The sequence below is a fragment of the Lissotriton vulgaris genome, chromosome 9 (assembly GCF_964263255.1).
Source record: "Lissotriton vulgaris chromosome 9, aLisVul1.2, whole genome shotgun sequence".
Lineage (NCBI taxonomy): Eukaryota > Metazoa > Chordata > Amphibia > Caudata > Salamandridae > Lissotriton > Lissotriton vulgaris.
The window spans coordinates 560,811,319-560,831,692 of NC_141697.1; the positions used below are offsets into that span (position 1 = coordinate 560,811,319).

Below are 20,374 nucleotides of genomic sequence, written 5' to 3' on the forward strand. Positions count from 1 at the left end.
CAGTGTGGTTTGTGTCCGAGGGCCGCACCGGTGGGGGCGGGGTGAGTGGACAAGGGGGCGGGGCTAGAGCAAAGAAAACCTGAGACCATGAGGTTGATCACAGGTCCCTGCAGTGGACGCCTTCGTCCACTGAGCCACCAGACCCGGCATACACACATCTCTTTCTCTCTCGCTCCCTCTCTCTCTCTCTCTCTTTCTCTCTCTACCCCTCTCTTTCTCCCTCTCCCCCCCTCTCTCTGTCTCTCTCTCACTCACTCTGACTCTCACTCCCTCTCTCCATCTCTCCCTCTGTCTCATTCACTCTGACTGTCTCACTCCCTCTCTTCCTCTGTCTCACTCACCCTGACTGTCTCATTCTCCCTCTCTCTCTGTCTCCCTCTCTCTGTGTCTCCCTCTCTCTCTGTTTCCCTCTCCCTCACTCTATTTCCCTCTCCCTCACTCTATTTCCCTCTCTCCCCTATCCCTCTATCTCCTTCCCTCTATCTCCCTCTCACTCCTTCCCTCTCCCTCATTCCCTCTGTCTCCCTCTCTCTCTCTGTTTCCTTCTCTCTCACTCTATTTCCCTCTCCCTCCCTCGCTCTCCCTCCCTCTCGCTCTCCCTCGCTCCCTCACTCGCTCTCCCTCCCTCCCTCGCTCCTCGCTCTCCCTCCCTCTCCCTCGCTCGCTCGCTCTCCCTCCCTCTCTCGCTCTCCCTCGCTCCCTCTCTCGCTTGCTCTCCCACCCTCCCTCGCTCTCCCTCCCTCGCGCTCCCTCTCCCTCGCTCCCTCACTCGCTCTCCCTCCCTCCCTCGCTCTCCCTTCCTCCCTCGCTCTCCCTCCCTCCCTCGCTCTCCCTCCCTCCCTCGCTCTCCCTCCCTCCCTCGCTCTCCCTCGCTCTCCCTCCCTCGCTCTCCCTCCCTCCCTCGCTCTCCCTCCCTCCCTCGCTCTCCCTCGCTCCTTGCTCTCCCTCCCTCTCCCTCGCTCCCTCGCTCTCCCTCCCTCCCTCTCTCGCTCTCCCTCGCTCTCCCTCGCTCCCTCTCTCGCTTGCTCTCCCACCCTCCCTCGCTCTCTCTCCCTCGCTCTCTCTCCCTCTCTCTCGCTCCCTCTCCCTCGCTCCCTCACTCGCTCTCCCTCCCTCCCTCGCTCTCCCTCCCTCTCCCTCCCTCTCTCGCTCTCCCTCGCTTTCCCTCCCTCGCGCTCCCTCTCCCTCGCTCCCTCACTCGCTCTCCCTCCCTCCCTCGCTCTCCCTCCCTCCCTCGCTCTCCCTCCCTCCCTCGCTCTCCCTCCCTCTCCCTCCCTCGCTCTCCCTCCCTCTCCCTCTCTCGCTCTCCCTCGCTCTCCCTCGCTCTCCCTCCCTCGCGCTCCCTCTCCCTCGCTCCCTCACTCGCTCTCCCTCCCTCCCTCTCCCTCCCTCCCTCGCTCTCCCTCGCTCTCCCTCGCTCCTCGCTCTCCCTCGCACTGCCCGACCCTATGTCGCTACCCCCCCCCCCCCCCCCCCACCCCCCCAGACCGCTCGTGCAGACACCAGGACGCTCGGAGAGGCTCGGCATCGTGCCTGGAGGCCTTATGGCTCGTCCACCACCTGTCTTCACTACCGGGCCGTACCCCTGAGCTGACGGACTCTTTGAGAGCCACGGCAGCCCAAAACCGGGCGCCGCATCCCTAAAGCCAGTGAAACTCATGCGGAGGGCAGGGCGCTGCGGGAGCCTCGGCTCTGTCTCTAGCGCTCCAAACACCAGGCACTGCCGGACCCTATGTCGCTACCCCAGACCCCTGGTGCGGACATCAGGACGCTCGGAGAGCCTCGGCTCTCTCCCTGGAGCCCTTACAGGCAGACAGGGCTCGTCAACCTGTCTCCACTACCCGGACACCTGAGCTGACGGACACTCTGAGAGCAACGTCTTTATCTCTGGCGATGCCAAACACCGGGCGCTGGGTCCCTAAAGCCAGTGAAACTCACGCAGAGAACAGGGTGCTGCAAGAGCCTCAGCTCTGTCCCTGGAGCACGCAGAGGCGGGCAGCACAGGACACTCCACAACGCCCCTGGTGTTCCCAGACATTGTTGGACCACGTCAGTCTTGGAAACGGCGTGTCTCCTATGTTGTTCAGCTTCAAAGTGCTGCTGCCCTCCTGCGAAGAAGCGCAGCGATTTGAGAACAGTTCTTTACTGGGCACAGACACACAATCTCCCCACACAGCCGCACCCAAGCACTTCACACGTTTTTAAACGACGATTGGCATGTTAATGAGGTTTTGTTCACCTCTCAGCCCCCCTGCAGCTCCACTCTGACTATAGTGAGAATCGCCCGGCCCCCACAGAGCAGCAGAGTCTGAGTTGCGCTCTGTTTGCAGACACACTTGAAAGAGAAAAAAAAACTCGGTACGATGGCTGGAAGGTCCGCGGGCCGCCAGGGAAGGCTTGCCGGGCCGCCACTGGCCCGCGGGCCGTACTATGAGTACCCCTGGTGTAACAGATAGTAAAACAGAGATTTACATTTGATTTGCATTTGATTGGTTAAGTACATGAATATATATGAAAAATGAGAGGGAAACACAGTCATTTTGACTAACACTACCTAAGGTACATTTGGAAAGAATTTTGACAGAAAACTTCAACTACTTTGAAATAGGTAAGTTGTTAATTTGAAAGGAGAACTATGTTATGCACTTTAAGTTAATTTGGGAAAACGTTTTCTGATAGTTATATACTGTCCCTCTGTAAGAGTTACAGATTGAGATAGGCTTCTCTGTTATAATTATGGATTGAGTTAGGCTTCTCTGGTATAATTATGAATTTACTTAGGCTTCATCACAGGCACTTTTTAATAGTTCTTCTTCCTGCCTGAAACCATACACCGCCCAAAGATAACTTCACTGTTAAAAACTCACAAGTACCTGTCTGAACTTAAACCCAACAGTGCCCTATCTCTACTGATATTTTTTTTTTTAATGCAATTTACAGCAAGAAAATGGAAGGAGAACAAAATAAAATTAATATTTCATTTGAAATTAATATGGAAAACAATCCTAAGGAAGACATTGATGAAATAGACTTTTTGGATCACTCTCTGGACCAAGACTTACTTAATTGTGTAGAAGAAATTGAATCATGGAATCCAAATGAGGCCATACCTGACAAATTAATGTTGGAAATTCTTTTAGATTTTGAAAAATCACAGCAATAAATTTTTATTTAAAAATTAAAAATTGTTTGAGACATTATTCTTTTTTAAATGTAAATTATGAAATAGTACCAAAATAGATATAATATAAAGTAAGACTTAAAATATACTGTGCAACTTTTTTATGTTACATAGTAATTTTGCTCATAGTTACTTCCATTCTCCCACTATATTATCTCCAATGTGTATTTAACATCTCTTTATCATCTCCTGCCTCCATGTTGTTTCTGCTTTCCTGACAGACTATGTTTTGAATTCCATATACCACAATAACTTCTGTAACAACATGCAAGATATCTACAAAGGAGACGGTGTATATTACATTTTAGACTCTGCATTGGTACCTACATGCTAGTACTTAATAAAAAAAAAAACAACAAAAAGAACAATTAATAAACATACAATTTTTGAAAAGTCTGTCATTCTTTTTTCCCCATGGTACGCTCCCTGGTGCGCTCCCCAGTGCGCGTACCGGGCGCTCCCCCCACGCAAAACGAAAAAAAGAAAAAAAATTATTTTGCCCCACGGGGCCCTATTATAGCCCCCACATCAAACCTAGGGGTTCGGGGGGGTCTACCCTGCCCCCTTATGGTCATTTCCCCCTTTTTTTCTTGCCACCTCTTGTGTCTCGATCCTACCGAGACACAAGATGGCGGCCGCTCCGGACTGTTTCGAATGTTTACAGACACCCGTGAGCCAATCAGCTTTCCGTGCGCAAGTCGCGTAGCGCGCACGGTGCGCTCCCCGGTGCGCGCCTATAGATATATATATATATTTTTTTAACCTAAATTACTCAAAATCCACTGGAGCACATATCTTGAGACATAGCAAAGGCAAAGGCGGGCTACCAGTCCCTACAATTTTGCCAAATTTGTTGGAAATCCATTCAGCCGTTCGGGCTAAAAGTGAGTTCGACCGCCCTATGGAAATTAACATGGGAAAAACACGTTTTGGGACCCCCCTTTTATCTCGGCCCCCGCTTGACGAATCCCCCCCAAACTTTCAGGGAAGGACTGGGGCGCGCGAGGCAAATTTGAGGAAATTTTCAGGCAGATTCGTCAACCGGCGCCAAAGGTATTCCAAATAGAATTTTGAAATTTTGCATTGAAAAAAATCCTAACTATAACTACCTACTGGCGACCGTCAGTAGGCAATATATACATATATATGTGTGTCTATAGTTAGTTTTTAGTTAGTTAGATTTAAAATTTATATTGCGCAACAGCTACCCAAAAAGGGGTTCCTGGCGCAGACAGAAAGCCAAGACAGAGAGAACCAGGCATCTTATTTATCGAACAGCCAGGTTTTAAGCAACTTGCGGAAAGTGATGTATTTTGTTTCGTTTTGGAGCATGACTGGGAGTGAATTCCAAAAAGACGGCCCTAAAAACGCGATGGATTTTCCCCCCATCCGAGCCAGTTTGAATTTCGGGACAGCAAATCTTCCTTGAGAACCCGATCTTAGATTTCTGGACATGACATAAGGTTTGGCCAAAACACAAAGGTAGTTAGGGGCCATTCCTGATTTGATTTTGTGCATGTAGGTAAGTGTTTTAAATTTCACTCGATTTTCAATATTCAGCCAGTGTAGTTTACGGCGATGCAATGAAATCGAAGCTGTTTTAGGGACTCTGCATAGTAGTCTAACTGCAGCATTTTGAGCCATCTTTAATCTGTGGATTACATGTTTGTTTGATCCCACGTAAAGAACGTTTCCATAGTCAAGCTGTGATGTAATTAAGGCATTGACTACGGTTTTTCTTATTTCTTCAGGTAGCATCCAGCATATTTTTCGCAGCCATTTAATGATGGTGAAACATGTGGCTGCGGCTTTTACTGACCGGGAATGCATACTCAGGGTCTCGTCAAGGAGCATGCCTAGATTTCGTACTTGCAATGAGTGAGTAGGAAGGATGCCCATTTTGCACGGCGAATGTTGTTGGCTCCAGAGATCTTTCTGCTTTCCTAATATCAGTATCTCTGTTTTCTCTCCGTTCAATTTCAGAAAGTTTGATTGCATCCAAGCTGCTATGTTGGTTAAGCCCGTCTTAAGTATTGAGGTGGTGCTGGGGTTGTGTGTGGATAGTGAAAACATGATTTGTGAATCGTCTGCATAAGAATATATCGACAGTCCAGATTTCTCAGTCAGCTCAGCTAGATGTCTTACATAGAGATTAAACAGTAGCAGGCTTAGAATGGATCCCTGTGGCACGCCATGTGCAAAGGAGTGTGTTTTTAAGCAAGCACTCTGAGAGAAAACTTGAAAGGTTCTGTCTGTGAGGAAAGCTCTGATCCAGTTTAGGGCAGCTCGGCCTATTCCCAGTGCGCTCAGTGTGTTTTTGAGCACAGTGTGTGATATAGTATCGAATGCGGCGCTCAAATCTAACAGAATGAGCGCCGCTGTTTCTCCACTGTCTAGATGGTGGCGGATGCCTTCCGTGACTCCTAAAAGAGTGGTTTCAGTCGAGAAACCAGCTCTCAAACCTGACTGTGAGGGATGGAGCAAATGGTGGGTTGTAACAAACTGCGTCAGATGTGTGTGAATATGTTTTTCCAACATTTTTGACAGTATCTGAAGCAATGCTATGGGACAGTAGTTTTTTGATGCTGCAGGGTCCGCATTGGGCTTTTTCAGTAGCGGATGAATCATAGCGTGTTCCCATGTGGAGGGGATCGCCGACTCTTCAATCGATGAATTAAGGAGATGAGTTATCACTGATAACACGGAATGGTTTTGTTGTTTAAAAATAGTGGCCGGTAGAGGATCTTTCGGTGATCCAGACTTAATGGAATTAAGAAGTAAAGCCACATTGTCAGTTGTGAGACGGGGCCAATTTGCTAAGATGCAATCAGTAACATTTTGTTTGACTGTGTGTGATGTCTCTGACATAAGTGTTGTAGAGCAAATTGAGGTATCCTGTACTTTTTCTTGCGAAACAATCTCTTGATAGATTCCATCAACTTTATTGATGAAGAAAGAGGTTAGTTCCTCACATTTGGATTGAGTCAGTGCCGGGGATTTTGCTGAGTTTTCTGAGCCTGCAAGTTCTTTTACTGTGTTAAGCAAAGTTTTGGCACAGTTAGACGCCTTTGAAATGGTCATAGTCACGAAATTGGCGCGGGCCTGTTTACAACGTTTGTGATATTTATTCAATGCCATTTTATAGGCCTGTTTGGCGGATTGGGCGTAGTCCCTCCCCCATTTCCTTTCAAGTATCTTGCAATTTGTTTTTATTGTTTTTAATGATTCTTCGGCGCTGGTGGACGATGGATATTACTATTTTGCTTTGCTATAGGGAGGCATATATCGATAGCTTCTGAAAGCCATCTTTGCACCGTAACTGCAAGGGGACTGACATTTTGCTCTAAGGATGGTTTTTGGGCATCCAGGTAATCATTTAATTTGTTTATATCTAACTTTTTCCAATTTCTCTTTGCTTCCCCTGTCCCTTTAGAGCAGTGGTCTTCAAACTTTTTGAAGTCGAGACCCCCTTGTCAAACCATTTTAGGCGTAAGGACCCCCTTCTGACAAAATTTTCTAGAAACTGGTTCTTCTCGTCATCAACATATATCGATAACTATAAATGCCCCTGTTAGACCTGCCATCTTTTGGCATGTGTCTCCTGTTTTTATTCTTTCTGACCTAGTTTTGACTCTGTTTTTGCTAATTCAGTGTCTCTGCGCACTTCCTCATTGCTGTTCAGTATTAATGTGCAAGTGCTCCTATTATAAATTGTATTATGGATTGGTGTTTCCATGATTGGCATGTTTCACTTACTGGTAAGTCCCTAGTAAAGTGCACTGAGGGTGCCAGAACCTGTAAATCAAATGGTACTGGTGGTCCTGCAGTTCTGATTGTGCCACTCACCCAAGTAGCCCTTAACCCCCTGCGCGCTGGCCAAATTTTCGCGCTGTGCAGGCGAAATAAAGAGTGGGCGGTGTTCGGTCCTCCGCACACGCCCACCGTGACGCGTGATGACCCCCGGCCGTCCGCAGCACGCAAGCGGTTAAAAGGGTTATCAGACCTGCCACTGCAGTGTCTGTGTGAAGTTTGTAACTGCCTTGACGACCAGGCAAGTGCACCCACTTGCCAAGCCCTAATCTTCACTTTTCTTACATGTAAGTCACCCCTAAGATAGGCCCAATGTACCCCTGTGGGCAGGGTGTTGTGTATGTTATGGGTAAGACATGTACTGGTGTGTGTGACATGATCTGGTAGTGAATTACAGTGCGTTTCATTTTTCACTATGGAAAGGCTGTCCCATAGGATAGAATGGGAGTTTTCTTATAACATTATATGAGCATATCCAAACCAAAGGTCATTGAGCGTAGGGGTGTAGCCAAAGGTGTAGCTAAAAACAAAGGGCCTTATTTATGAGGAATTGGTGAAGGACAGCGCTGCAAGTCTTCTTTCAGCGTTGCACAATGCCAATGTGAAAGGGCAGGAATAAACTGTAATTATGTAACACGGTGCATTCCAGTTCTTTTCCCTTCACAAATTGCTGCCTAGCACTAACGTAAGAAGAATTATTTTTGTACAGGAAGAGGCACCTTCCTTCACCAAAACAATCCTGAGGGGCGTTTTCCTATTTCTATGAGAGCTGCAGAATGCAGCACACGTGGAAGGACTAAAAAAACGAGGAGAAATTAGAACATTTCTCCTCGTTACGCCTCCACTGGAGAGGCATCAGTTTTTGGAGCTGCCCCAGGTTTACATGATTTTGTAAATATGGTGCAGTATCACAATCCATGGGCTTTGCGTGGGAACCCCATGCAAAGCCCATGGAATACCTCCTTGACACAGAGTAAAGCAACACAGTGACTTGCGCTGGTATGTCTTACTGATTACTCCATATGAGTCAATGCAAAGCCATGCAGAGTGACTTTGCACTGCCTCATAGGTATGGTTGAGATGGTTGCGCCACCGGAGCATCAGAAAAAGTGATGCTCTGGCGATGCAAACTTCTCATAAATAAGCCCAAAATATTTTATACGTTTTTTGACTCTTTCAACTTCAGGTATTCACATATAAAATAATGGGCAGCATAAACGAAAAATGAATTAAAAAAGTTATTGCTCAGTGGGAAATGCACAGTAGTACATTATGAAACCTCTATTAGTTAATGCACTGCAGAGGTCTGTGTGTAACCAGAGGCCCACAGAATGAAATCTTGATTGATGCAGTGGAGAATAGTGATGTGTAGTTTTAGTGCTACAAAGTCACAGCCTGTGCCAGAAAGCACTGTGAATATGCAAGTCAATTTTTTATACTTGCTTTACACACAAGGTAAGATACAATGCTGCAAAACGTGGGAATGGTTTTACAATAAAAGGGTGCTTTCAAAATGTAGGTTTTAATAATACCAGACCATATGTAATGCACTTTCCTTATTTTTAACATAACTGTCCCTTCAAGACCTCTTTAGGGGCAAAGAGGGCTTTGTAAATGCAGTAAAATTCAAAGAAAGAACTTCCCAGCTCAGTAGTTAACTCTTTGCATTTCAACTCAAATAAATACACATCTTTGTCTTCACAAAGAGCCAGAAGGCTCCCAAGCATCCTTTACACTTGTAGATTACCAGCGCATTTGCCTTTTATTCAGGCAAACAGCTGATAACGATCTCAATTAGTCATCCCAGGGTGGCAGACGGCTGTCTTTTTACAGGGACAAGTGAAGCTGGAGAATCTGCGACCCCCTTCTTAGGACTCCAGGACACCCCTGGGGGTCGCGTCCCACAGTTTGAAGGCCTCTGCTTTAGAGCTACTCAAGGTGCTCTTGTCTGGTGGTAAAGTTAGTGAGAAATGTATCTGGTAATGGTCAGACCAGCTGGTTGGAAGAGCTGGGGTGCAGGAAATAGTATTGAGATTGGAAAATATGGGATCTAGAAAATGTCTGGCAATATGTGTCGGACCAGAATTGAGTAGTTCGAGATTTTGGGAGGCCATATCAGAAATAAATCTAGCACTGTTTTTACAAGTGGAATCTTCCAGATGTAAATTTATATCGCCTAGTACTGTGAAATTACCTGTGTTAGTGACATATGGAGCAATAGATTCCACAAAAGTTGGAATCCAGTTGGCAAGGTAGTCAGGAGGCCGATATACAAGAACTCCTGAGCATGTCAATTTTGGGGAGAGAGTGAGCTTAAATAGTGCTGCTTCACATGCGGGAATCGGCAGGTTTTCAAGATTACAGCTAATAGTCTTCTTAAAAATGACCACAATCCCACCTCCCATTCTTCCATCTCGGTCCATTCTTACTATAGCAGAATTGGTGGGTAAAGCTACTGCAATGTCTGGACCTGAGCTCTCATGGAGCCAAGTCTCTGTAAGGAAGACTACATCGGGTTGATCGTTAAAAAGTAGGTCAAAGATATCCGATTTATGTTTGGGAAATGAGCGACAGTTAATGCTAGACAGAGTGTATGATTTAATCGGAAAAATTTTGTGATTTTTAGCATGTGATATGTTTGTAACCGGGGTTTCTAGGTTAGGGGTAAAGTGAAACCTGTAGTGTGTGCAAGCTTTGTACTCCGTGATAGAAAGAGCTTTAGTACAATTGGACATTTTAGGTGTTTTCAGGGTCTTTAAGTAATCGGAATTGTAATTGTAGTCTCCTTTCTTTCTCATCTGTTGTTAATTGGACGTACTGTCTGTTTTTCCTGCCATAGAGCCAGGGGTCCTGACCCTAGGCCTGGGCCAGGCGGGGACGGGCGCAGACGGGCATGCCTTTGGAGCGCCTTCGGCGTTCATTTTATCCCTTTCTGTGTGCAGGACAACTAGCCCGCTGCCTGCTCAGTTACCCGTAAAATGGTGGCAGCTTTCGGCTGCCAATATGGCGGCAGCTTTCGGCCTGGTTAGAAACCAGGTCCTAACTATAACTACCTACTGGCGACTGCAAGTAGGTAAAATGTGTGTATCTATATATATGTATGTATATATATATATATATATATATATATATATATATATATATATATATATATATATATATATACGGTTCTGTGTTTAGGGTCTGTCTGTATTTCAGAAATACATTGGACTCTACCTAAGCCACTTACATATCTTTTGATATTTGTATGGTTATGCACATTGTGGTAGACATGTGTCTCAGTTGTTGCCACCTTCTGGTCCTATACAGTTGGGGTTGCGTGGTAAATGCATCCTTCTGAATTGCACTACTATTGCCACTATGCTTATGCTGTCATCTTATGTCTCCCTCTTCAGGGGTTTTCATGTTATGTTTACCTCTCAGTTTACTCAATCTGTCTCTGTTTTTTCTGAAGACATTTCTAGCTTGATGTTCTTCCTGTCTCTGTCTGATGTTTCCATGCTGGTTTTATCTTAGCCTCCGTGCTTTTACAGCATGGGTTGGGGACCTCCCATTTGAGTCCCTCCAGATGTCTTTTCGTCTGTTCTGTCCCTTTTGTTTTCACTTTTTTTTACTTGAAAATGTGTTTTATGAGGTGGTATATTTTCCTTATGTGGGTGGAACACTCCCACTCCTTGCTGGGATGGTCTCTTCTACTTCGGGCATTCTGTTCTTTCGGATCTCTTTTCTGTGTTTGCTGCTCTCCTTTCCAGATCAGCTTTCTATTGTATCTTATTTTCTCGGTCTTCTTTTGACGAACTGGTACTACAGTCCCATTCCCTTTTTACCCTGGGTATCCTATATATCAGTTTACTTCATCTGTAGTCTTCAGAGTGGCTGCAAGTTATATCAAGAAAACCTTATCTTTTCGCACTGAGGTTCCTAGTTCTTTCCTCTCTGGGAATATTTTCTTTCCCTGTGGTCTGCCACAGTTTCTGTACCATGCCTTGGACCATTTTTGTTGGTTTCTACATAGGCCAACTCTCATTACTTGCCAGCGGCTGGTTCTCTCTGAGAAAGTTTGTTGGTTTAGTTCTCAGACCCATCTCCGAGTGTGTAATGGCTTTGGTATCTAATTCACAAGGTAAGGAATCTGTGGCTATATATCTTCATCAGATGGATGAGTTACTTACCTTAGGTGTTTTCTATTTATATTTACTGTTCGAAGTATGCACAGATAAGTGCCTAAAATTTGTTTTAGGTGACGGCGTATTCTATATTATCAAAATAATGAGCTGGCAACCCTAATCATAAGACTGGAAGTTTGTTGCAGGATCAGCACATTATTTATTTCGTCCACCCTCGATCCCTGATTAATGCCATAATGGCAATAATTTAACTTATATCTGAAACCCTACGCCACCGTGAATAACATGCTGAGTTACTTCAAGTGTCTGGGAATTGTCCCATGGCCCATGGTGACATTGTCATCTTCCCTAAGTTAACACGAGCACATAGCAGACTGACTGCTACTTTGCACATGTTACTACATGAGTTTATTTTACAAATGCCTCTTATTATATTTTCATATGAGAACCTACTGTTGTGTTCAGCTTTGCATGTTCTTGGGATTTAGTCTGAACAATGTGAACAAGGTCGAACAATAATGGCCCTTGTTATTCTGTTCTGGTCAGGCCATAGCAACTAGACAAAACATACAGATGCAGTTGTTGTTTGGAATACGTACTTTGGCATTATTGGAATACACGGATAGGTAGCAAACAATTGGAGAGGGACCTTTCCAGGGAGAAGAGCATGACAGCACCTATGATGTAGAACTACCATCCGTAGACTGAGGTACAGGGTCTGCAGAAAACACCCAAAACTTTTCTGTTATATAAGGATCTGGCTTCTATACAAGGGGAGGGAGGTTAGGATACAGTGTCTCTCATTATGACAGCTCCGTTTATGATTTACGGACTACTTGCTATGCTTACCGTATTTGTGTTCTGCATTTTTCTGATTATTGTGGCACGTACACTGCATATTAGAGCACATTAGTTAAAATAAATATTTTAAACTTGTTCGTGTCTCTGTCAGATCTTATTGTGGACAAGTACAAAAGTGTGAGCGAAAGGGTGTGTTTTGTAACCGCGTTTCCCGAGGTATGTAGATAGTTCGCTGTGGCCTTCCATTCTGACTTTGAAAACTGATTTCAATAAGCGCTGTTGTTTCAACAAGAAGTCATTCTCATGTCAGTTAGTGAGACCTTGAAATTGCTGGAGGCAAGAACATCTAGTGAAATACAATCTTTACTAAACATGAATCTCCCCCTACGCTTTGAGCAATTAATCACCAAATGTTGAATACAACTGATACAGCAGGCCTCACACACTTTTTAAGGTTGTGGGATCTGGCCTTGTTACATTGTTTCAGACTATATCTGGTGTAATATCTGCTTTTATTCATTCTATTTTTTCCAGCGTATTCAGAGGGTTCCCTCTTCTGCTTCTCCTGGTTTGTGGCCTACTGGTACTTCTTTTGCTGTTCCACAATGGATGCTCGATCTGTGGTACTTTCCAGCAAGGCACAGTTGCAGCTGTACCGTGATCGCATGCAACAGCTCTTTGGTTTAATACCGTTGGGAGCTCTTGACATCAGCTTTTGAATGGCCTTTCGTTATACCAACTTCACCTGTGTGCAACATGTGTTCTATTGTATCCGGTGACCTTTTCAATGGGACCTGGACGTCTGCCACTCCACAGCATCACCCGTTGCCCTGGATTATGATCTGTTGGTGGGTCCGTTGAGGTCCCATAGGCAGGGCTCTTCCGTGGGTATGCGGCTTGTGTGTGATTCTTTCCTGGGGCCGGCGTCCGAAGCGAGTACCTGTGCCCGTGCACAGCGCCTCTCGGATGTGAGTTTCCTCGAGACCGAAACAGATTGCCCTGGAATGCTCCTTGCAGCTTCAGGATATGAGGAGCCCATCTGTTCGATTGAATTACTTAATTGGATGTCATCACTTTTTAATATCAATGGTTCTGACGCTTTACTAGACCTCATGGCCTTCCACCTGTCACTCGATGTTTTTAGCCTGGAGGATACGCTATAAATGAATATATCTTAGCGCACTATATTTCCTTTTTCGATTTGACTTTCTATCATGGTCCTGCTTTGGCTTCTTGGATCCTACTTGTCCCCTGCCAGAGACACTTTGACTCTGCTTACCAGTGACTTCTGTATAAGTCCAGGGCTGACGTCCTGACCAAGGGGAGGGTGTCACGTGGCCCATGGGGACATTGTCGTCTTCCCTAAGTTAGCATGAGAACGCTGCAGACTGACCATTGTTTTGCACATGTTACTACATGAGTTTATTTTGCAAATGCCTCTTTGATATTTTCCCATGAGAACCTACTGTTGTGTTCACGCTTTGCATGTTCCTGGGATTTTGTCTGAACAGTGTGAACAAGGTCGAACAACAATGCCCCTTGGTATTCTGTTCTGGTCAGGCCCTAGCACTGATGCAGCTGTTGTTTGGGAATACGTACTTTGGTCTTATTGGAATACCCGATAGGTAGTACACTCTTGGAGTGGGACCTTTCCAGGGAGATGAGCATGACAGCACCTATGATGTAGAACTACCATCTATAAACTGAGGTACAAGGTCTGCAGAAAACACCCAGAGATCTTCTGGTATATAATTGATCTTGCTTCTAAACAAGGGGAGGGAGGTTCAGCTACGCTGCCTCTCATTATGACAGCTCCTTTTATGATTTACGGACTACTTGCTATGCTGACCATATTTGTGTTATGCATTTTCCTGCTTATTGCAGCACGTATACTGCAAATTGGAGCACGGTATTTAAAATAAATATTTTTAACTTGTTTGTGTCTCTGTCAGATCTTATTGTGGAGAAGTACAAGAGTGTGAGCGAAAGGGTGTGTATTGTAATCGCGATTCCTGAGAAAGTAAGGAATGTTATGTTCTGGGGTGTCTAATCACTTGTTTCTCTACGAGTGAGTTGGCGGGCAAGTGAGACAGTGTAACTAGACGTCCTGGGCTCATGTGTACCAAAGTGGTAGGATGACTCCATAACTACATACTAAGGTCCCATAATCCTACGCATAATTTGTGTTTGCACAGAATCCTTGCAACAGAATGCACCCTGCATTCAGACAACTCACTCCTCATTCTTGCCCTTCATTTCACGTTCACCCTGCACTCACAGTGATCAAAATGCACTCACACCGTTCATCCGCTCACCCTCACTCACAGTGATAACTCTGCACTCACAATGCACTTCCACTGTTCACCCTCTACCCCACCCTACAGTCGCAGGGGTATACTGCTCACCTTGCACTCATGTGACACTGCACTCACCTGTCCCCCTCACTTGTCAATCTGCAATCTCACTCAAACAAGCCCATCACTAACCATGCATTCATTCGTCCCTCTCGTCACTTACATTCGCACCCAAATTCATATGGTCACCTCACTCACCTTGCAGCCACTCCTCTTACTTACACTGTGCACTCACATGGGCATTCCTGCTACCTACAAAGCGCAGAGGGTTCATGTGCCTGTTACAAAGAGCGTGTACCATGCAGATCACAGAACTGTGTGTATGTAAACTATGAGTAGTGCAATAAAAAAATTATTATTTTTGTCAGAAAGTTGCATTTTTGGTTAAGAGGTAATGAGGGAATTCATGGAGGAGGAGGAAATGGGGGAGGGGTACCAAAAAAGACTGTAGCACCGTGTGCGACCAGTGCTAGGGCCAGCCCTGGCTGGGTCTCACTCGGAATGTTAGCCCCCGACTCCCCATCCCCCTCGAAGTTCAGGTCTAGTTGCGCCCCTGTCATACAGCCATAAGGAGTGGGGTGCAAGCCTTGTGTACCCATGCGATCTCCGTGTTGTGAGGGGAACTTTTACTGCTGATCTGTTAGTCTAGCCATGTGTTGGAATTTTGTTCTGCATCTGCCAGATGCTCCCCGTATTATCGGAAGATTGCTCTGCAGTGGAACAGCATTTCTGGGCATAATAGTACCGCCGCTACTATGCAGTACTGCATTTAATGCGTGGAGAGATTCCTCTGCTAAATATCTGTACTGTACTTGGGGGGAGAGGTCTATTTGTTTGTGTGTGCGGTGCACCTTTACTGCTGAAGCTGTCTCTGGGTGAGACTAGTACTGCTGCCTGCCTTCCGGAAGCTCAATATAAAATATTTGCTATACAAAAGCAAACATAAATGGCTGTGTCAATGATTGGCAGCCGAGTACTCCAGCGTTCTAACAGCAGTTGACTCTGCCGCAGCCTGGAGATCCTGCCTCGGCCTGCCGTTGCCAGGGGTAGTGCACTGTACCGGGCCTGGGCGGGTGTACGGAGCCGGGGGCCGGCTTAGCTGCTGGGACCGGGCAGGGCGGCACAGTGGGCGTGCTAAGGCTGTGCTGTGGGCCGAAGCTCGGCCCCGGGGGCCAGGCCTCGTGGTCCCCGCCTCCCGGATCTCGGCTCCCCCGCCCTCCCTGTGTTGTTCTCCCTGCTGCTCTGTGACAGCGGCCCAGAGGAAACGGAACCAGCGGCTCTCGGGCCATGAGTGGCCCCCCGGGGCCCCCCTTGCTGCAGCTGCGGGACGTGTCCCTGCAGGACCCCCTGCGGGACTACGAGCTCATCCAGAGGGTGGGCAGCGGCACCTACGGGGATGTCTTCAAGGTATGCGGGCAGGGCACACTATCGTGGTGTGGGTCGGAGGGCGCGAGCATCTTCTGGAGGGTGGAGGCGAGGGCATCAGGGAAAGGGTGAGAGAAACGTCCCGCCACACACAGAGGGGTGAGGGGAAGTGGGCATCCTGTCGAGAGGGGCGAGGGATCGCGAGTCGTGACGTATGCCATCCCATGGAGGAGTGAGAAGAGGGAGGCTACCCTTGGAGGGTGACAGGGAGGAACTTGTCGCCGCCACGCTGTGCAGCGAATGTGAAGAGGGCATTGCTGGGAGGGGCTTGCCAGCTATCGATGGATGTTGTGGTCGTGCTAGGGTGCAGAAAGAGCAAGTGATGCTCGTCAACTACTCTTGGTGTGGTGAGTGTCTGTGTCACCCTCTTTTTTGAGGATACTAAGTCTGCAAAAAGATCATCACTCTTACAGATATGTCAGGAAGGTCAATCTCTTTGCCAACTTGCATCACACAGAAATCGAGTTATCCTTCATTTACTTTAATGGGATCACCCTCTTAAACATAGGGTTTTACCGTAATACAGAGGCATCGGGTTTGGGAAGAGAGAGTGTCATGGGTTGTTTGAGAGGTAAGCGAGACAACGAAATGTAGAAATGGGTTTGGGAAAAGGGGTGTGAGGCAGGACATCTAGACACCCTCAGTGAAGCAGAAGGACAATAAGGTTAATTGAAGCATCCTGAAATTCCGACGCATCATGAGAAGGGAAGGGGATGGGGGATTGAGGGCTGTGTTTAATCTGCAGAGTTGGGAAGGTCTCATCTCATTACTAAGCTGCTTCCACGACTCGGTATTAAGGCTGTTCATATGTAAACCCCCTTTTTTTATTCCGTCAAACCAGCATCTTCTTGTCCGGGCAGGCAAGTCCAATTTTTGCACTTTTCAAATGCAGAGGAGGTTGCATAAGCACCGGGTACTCTTTCATGTTCCTTTGGGCACAGCTTGGGCACGTCCCCTTCTTTCTGTTCTGAGCACAGATCTGAGGCTTCTGCCTGGCATGTCACTGGTGCCGATCGTGCTGGGCCACAGCGGGGAACCCCACATTAATGATGTTGTCGAACTGCATCTCATGCTCCCTCCTACTGTCTCCCGTTTGTGAGTCATACGCTGACTGTTCAAGGCCCTCACGGCAGCTGATGATGTTGGCGGAAGGACAGCTCCTGTTTCAGTCAAATGTTGGCATTATAGACTCTTGTGGAAGTTAAAGGCTGGCATGGTAGAAGAGGGACTAGACTGTACAGTGTCTGCACCAACATATGTACAGGAATGGTTCTCTTTATTTTTTCTCCTGCACTGGAAGTAAAAGGCTGGCCCTCTGCATTAAATGCTCCTAGACTAACAGACTGATGCTTGGGACAGTCTCCTTTTCGATGTAACAAATTAGTAATGTTCTCTTTGAAGAACATAATATCCTATCTCATGATTCTAATACTTGCCACAAAGGTACTTGAATTGGGAGGGGTGTTGACTAATAACAAACAGAAAAGTAAGTATATAACATAGTGATTTTATTATACATTACATTCTTTCCAATACTTAAATTCACGACCTAATCCAAAACATTACTGTGCAATAAGATTTACAGATATACGGATTGCATCAAGCCTCTATTGTGCAACTTAGCCACAGTAGAGTCGCTCCGATATCCAAAACGACTGTTGAAATGTCCACACATGTTGCCAAGAGCCTCAATTGTTCATCTGCACAGCAGGCAGCACGTGTTTCGCCATAAAACTTCTTCAGGGGAAAAGAGTGTTGTTGACATCAGTAGAAAAAGATACCCGTCGCTGAATATCTCCAAAAAGATTCCAAACAACCCACAAGGAGTGAATACTACAGAAAATTTTCAGAAAAAGCATAATTGCTCACAGTAATATCCCCAACATGCGTCTCAGTTCAACTTCAAATTAGAATGGATCTTGTTGTATCTCAGATACCTTTTAACCGCCCATGATCAGGTTCAAGGAGAGTTAAAAAGGAGCAACTGCCAATTCATAATTGATAACCACAGTAGCAGTTCCATGTCATTCACTACTTCTATGAGAAAACTAAAAGACTAATACATATCGTATCTGCATGGTAAAGAAAAGCATGAATGCATTTGTTTTTTCTCGTTTAGTAAAAATGTATCACATTAATATCTGCTCTTGAAGTATCAGATCTGTAGTATAGTATTTGCTCCTGTGTCAATGAAAGTACTCTAGTTTCCAAGATCTGCTCTTTCCCAGGACAGCAAAGGCAGGAGATGTATATTCCCTGATCCCCTGAATAAAAAGCTAGCTTGCATCATACAGACAGAAGGATAGATAGATAGGTAAACTGTATTGTGCCAAGTTATTTAAATCCATCACAATAGAAAAACAGCTGTCTGGATAAAACAGAAAGCACAAAGTTAAAAACAGTGCAACACAATCAATCTATACATCAAGCAGCACTCAACTCCCTTGTGAACCTAATCTGCTAAAGTGCTAAGTGCGGTATTGAACACCTAGTTATAAAAAAAAGGGCCCCTCAAATTCGGCCAAAGTAACAACCTACTCCTATTATGTAAGGTGTGTGCCCTTCCTACCGTTAAAAGGTCAATAGATAAAATGTGTTATTAATAAAGTGCAACGCGCCTAATCATTAAAAAGGAATATAATTCATTTTGGCTGAGGTCTACTAATAACATTTGGTGCTGGAGGAACCATGGCCACCCCAGCTAATTATACGTTATGCAATGAGACCTAAAATGAGGCGCTGGTCACCATGCTAAACTATAATATGAATAAGAACAGATACAGATGCAATTTTATACGGAAAACTATTTTAACTATAATCTATACGTTCATTTGAAAAAATAAAAAGTCAAAGAGTCCAATATGGTACAGCTAAAAGAGATAAGGAGTCACCAACAAGTAGGACAGTTAAAAAGTATCTGGCGATCAGTTCAGTAGCTTCAGTGCTTCTCTGCAGAATTTCACACATCTGTCCGATAGCTGCGGGTTCACACTGCTCAGACATGCGATGATAGACGTGTCACATTGTATTAAGGCAAGTTTACGAAACGGGGCTTACAGCCAGTGGCATCTTAAACCTTTCAAGGATGGACACACATATATAAGATGCACAAGACTTTCCTTCTTGTAATTAAATAAGCGGCGTTGCTGTTCCGTAGATTCTTTTAACTGCCCAAATTTATAGGCTTTTAGTGGAATTAGGCCACACCTCAGCCTCAGCAGTTCTTTTTTTAATGGGCAGTTTCATGGGGCAGGCTAAGTAGACTGCTTTCCTTGGCTCTCGATACAAAGACTCACATAAACTGGCTTGGGCTTTTCGAGACCAATCTTGTCATCCATTCCCGATTGAATGTTTGCCATTTTTACCAACAATTTTGCAGTGAGCTTCTGGGTTAAGTTGTGTACAAAGATATTCAACGCATCTAGAGCTTCTTTTGTCTCCCTCAAGTAAGGTTCCCACGTAAGTTTTTTTGTCTTGGAAACCTCGCCTTATCACTTCTTTCAGAGACCCAGGTGATGTGATTTGTCTAATATCCCAAAAAGCGGGCCTTCGAAATTATAGATTGCTTATGAAGACCAAATTCCAGCCATATCTGTGAGGATGGTGCCGCATCTGGGTGGTTGAATGAACGTCTGTAACATCTTGTTTACACTTTGTCCAGCCTAGCTAAGGTATGATCTTTAAAAAATCAACGAGCCATACTAGAGTGTGGGAATACATTTGGTGTTAATTCCTTTACACAACTCCTTGTTCTGACAAGGATGAGTCCTTTATGTAGCTAAGATGTGTAACATGGGAGCCGCAGTCGTTAAAATGGATGTCCAGATATTTAAGGCTTGTCACTTGTTCCAGAACCACATTGTTGACTGAGAAATTGAGTACGTGAATTTGGGAGCATATCTGTTTCTGACTCCACAAGCCATGGTTTTTGTTTTGATATAATTAACTTCAAGTTTGTTTTCCTCACAATAACGGGCGAAGGGCCGCCAGAGATCGCAGCAGCCCTACCACAGTGTGATCGAATAATAGGGTATCGTCTGTGCACTCGAGGCATTGTATGTGGCAGCCAGCAAATTTGGGAGGAAAAGCATGTGCAGACCCCAGCGCTGTGTTTATGTCAGCCAGGTATCAATTAAAGAGCAGTGGTGCAAGGATACACTATTGATTTACTCCTGAAGAAGTCTTGATTTTATGGGTAGTGACGCTACTAGATGTTACTTTTACCCATGTTCCTGTGTATAGGCTTCTAATGGCTCCGAGCAGAATTTATGAGATGCCCCAGTTGGACAGCTTCTGCCACACTCTCCCTCTATCCACTTTTTCGAATGAAGTTTTATAATCTATCAAGGCGACATGAAACAGGGGTGTTGCCTTTTTGCAGTTTGCATCTTTAATCATTGTTTTGATAACTTTATTGCGGTCATAGACCATAAAAGCACAGATAGAATATGTACATACACAAGATAAAATACATAAATAATTAAGAATACATGGTTAAAAAGTTATTAAACAGTAAGTTATCAAAAGAAAGGTAACAAACATCACAATTAATCACAATTTATCGCAATTCATATGAGAATGAGCCTTCTGCACTACATACCATATAAAAACCGGGAGACCGCAAACACAATAAAAGGGGAGGTGTCCTATCTTAAAATTCTAGCAGCTTGTGCACA

General features: G+C 45.4%; 1 protein-coding gene across 2 annotated transcripts in view; it reads left to right on the forward strand.

Moving 5' to 3' along the window:
* Nucleotides 1-15,482: 15,482 nt before the first annotated feature.
* MAP4K2 (mitogen-activated protein kinase kinase kinase kinase 2) overlaps nucleotides 15,483-20,374 on the forward strand; it is a 348,117-nt gene continuing 343,225 nt past the window's right edge. For both annotated transcript variants that reach the window (XM_086938087.1, XM_086938086.1), the window contains exon 1: nucleotides 15,483-15,680. In XM_086938087.1, the coding sequence (XP_086794213.1) occupies nucleotides 15,561-15,680 (120 nt within the window). In that variant the 5' untranslated portion in view covers nucleotides 15,483-15,560. The remainder of the gene's footprint in view (nucleotides 15,681-20,374) is intronic.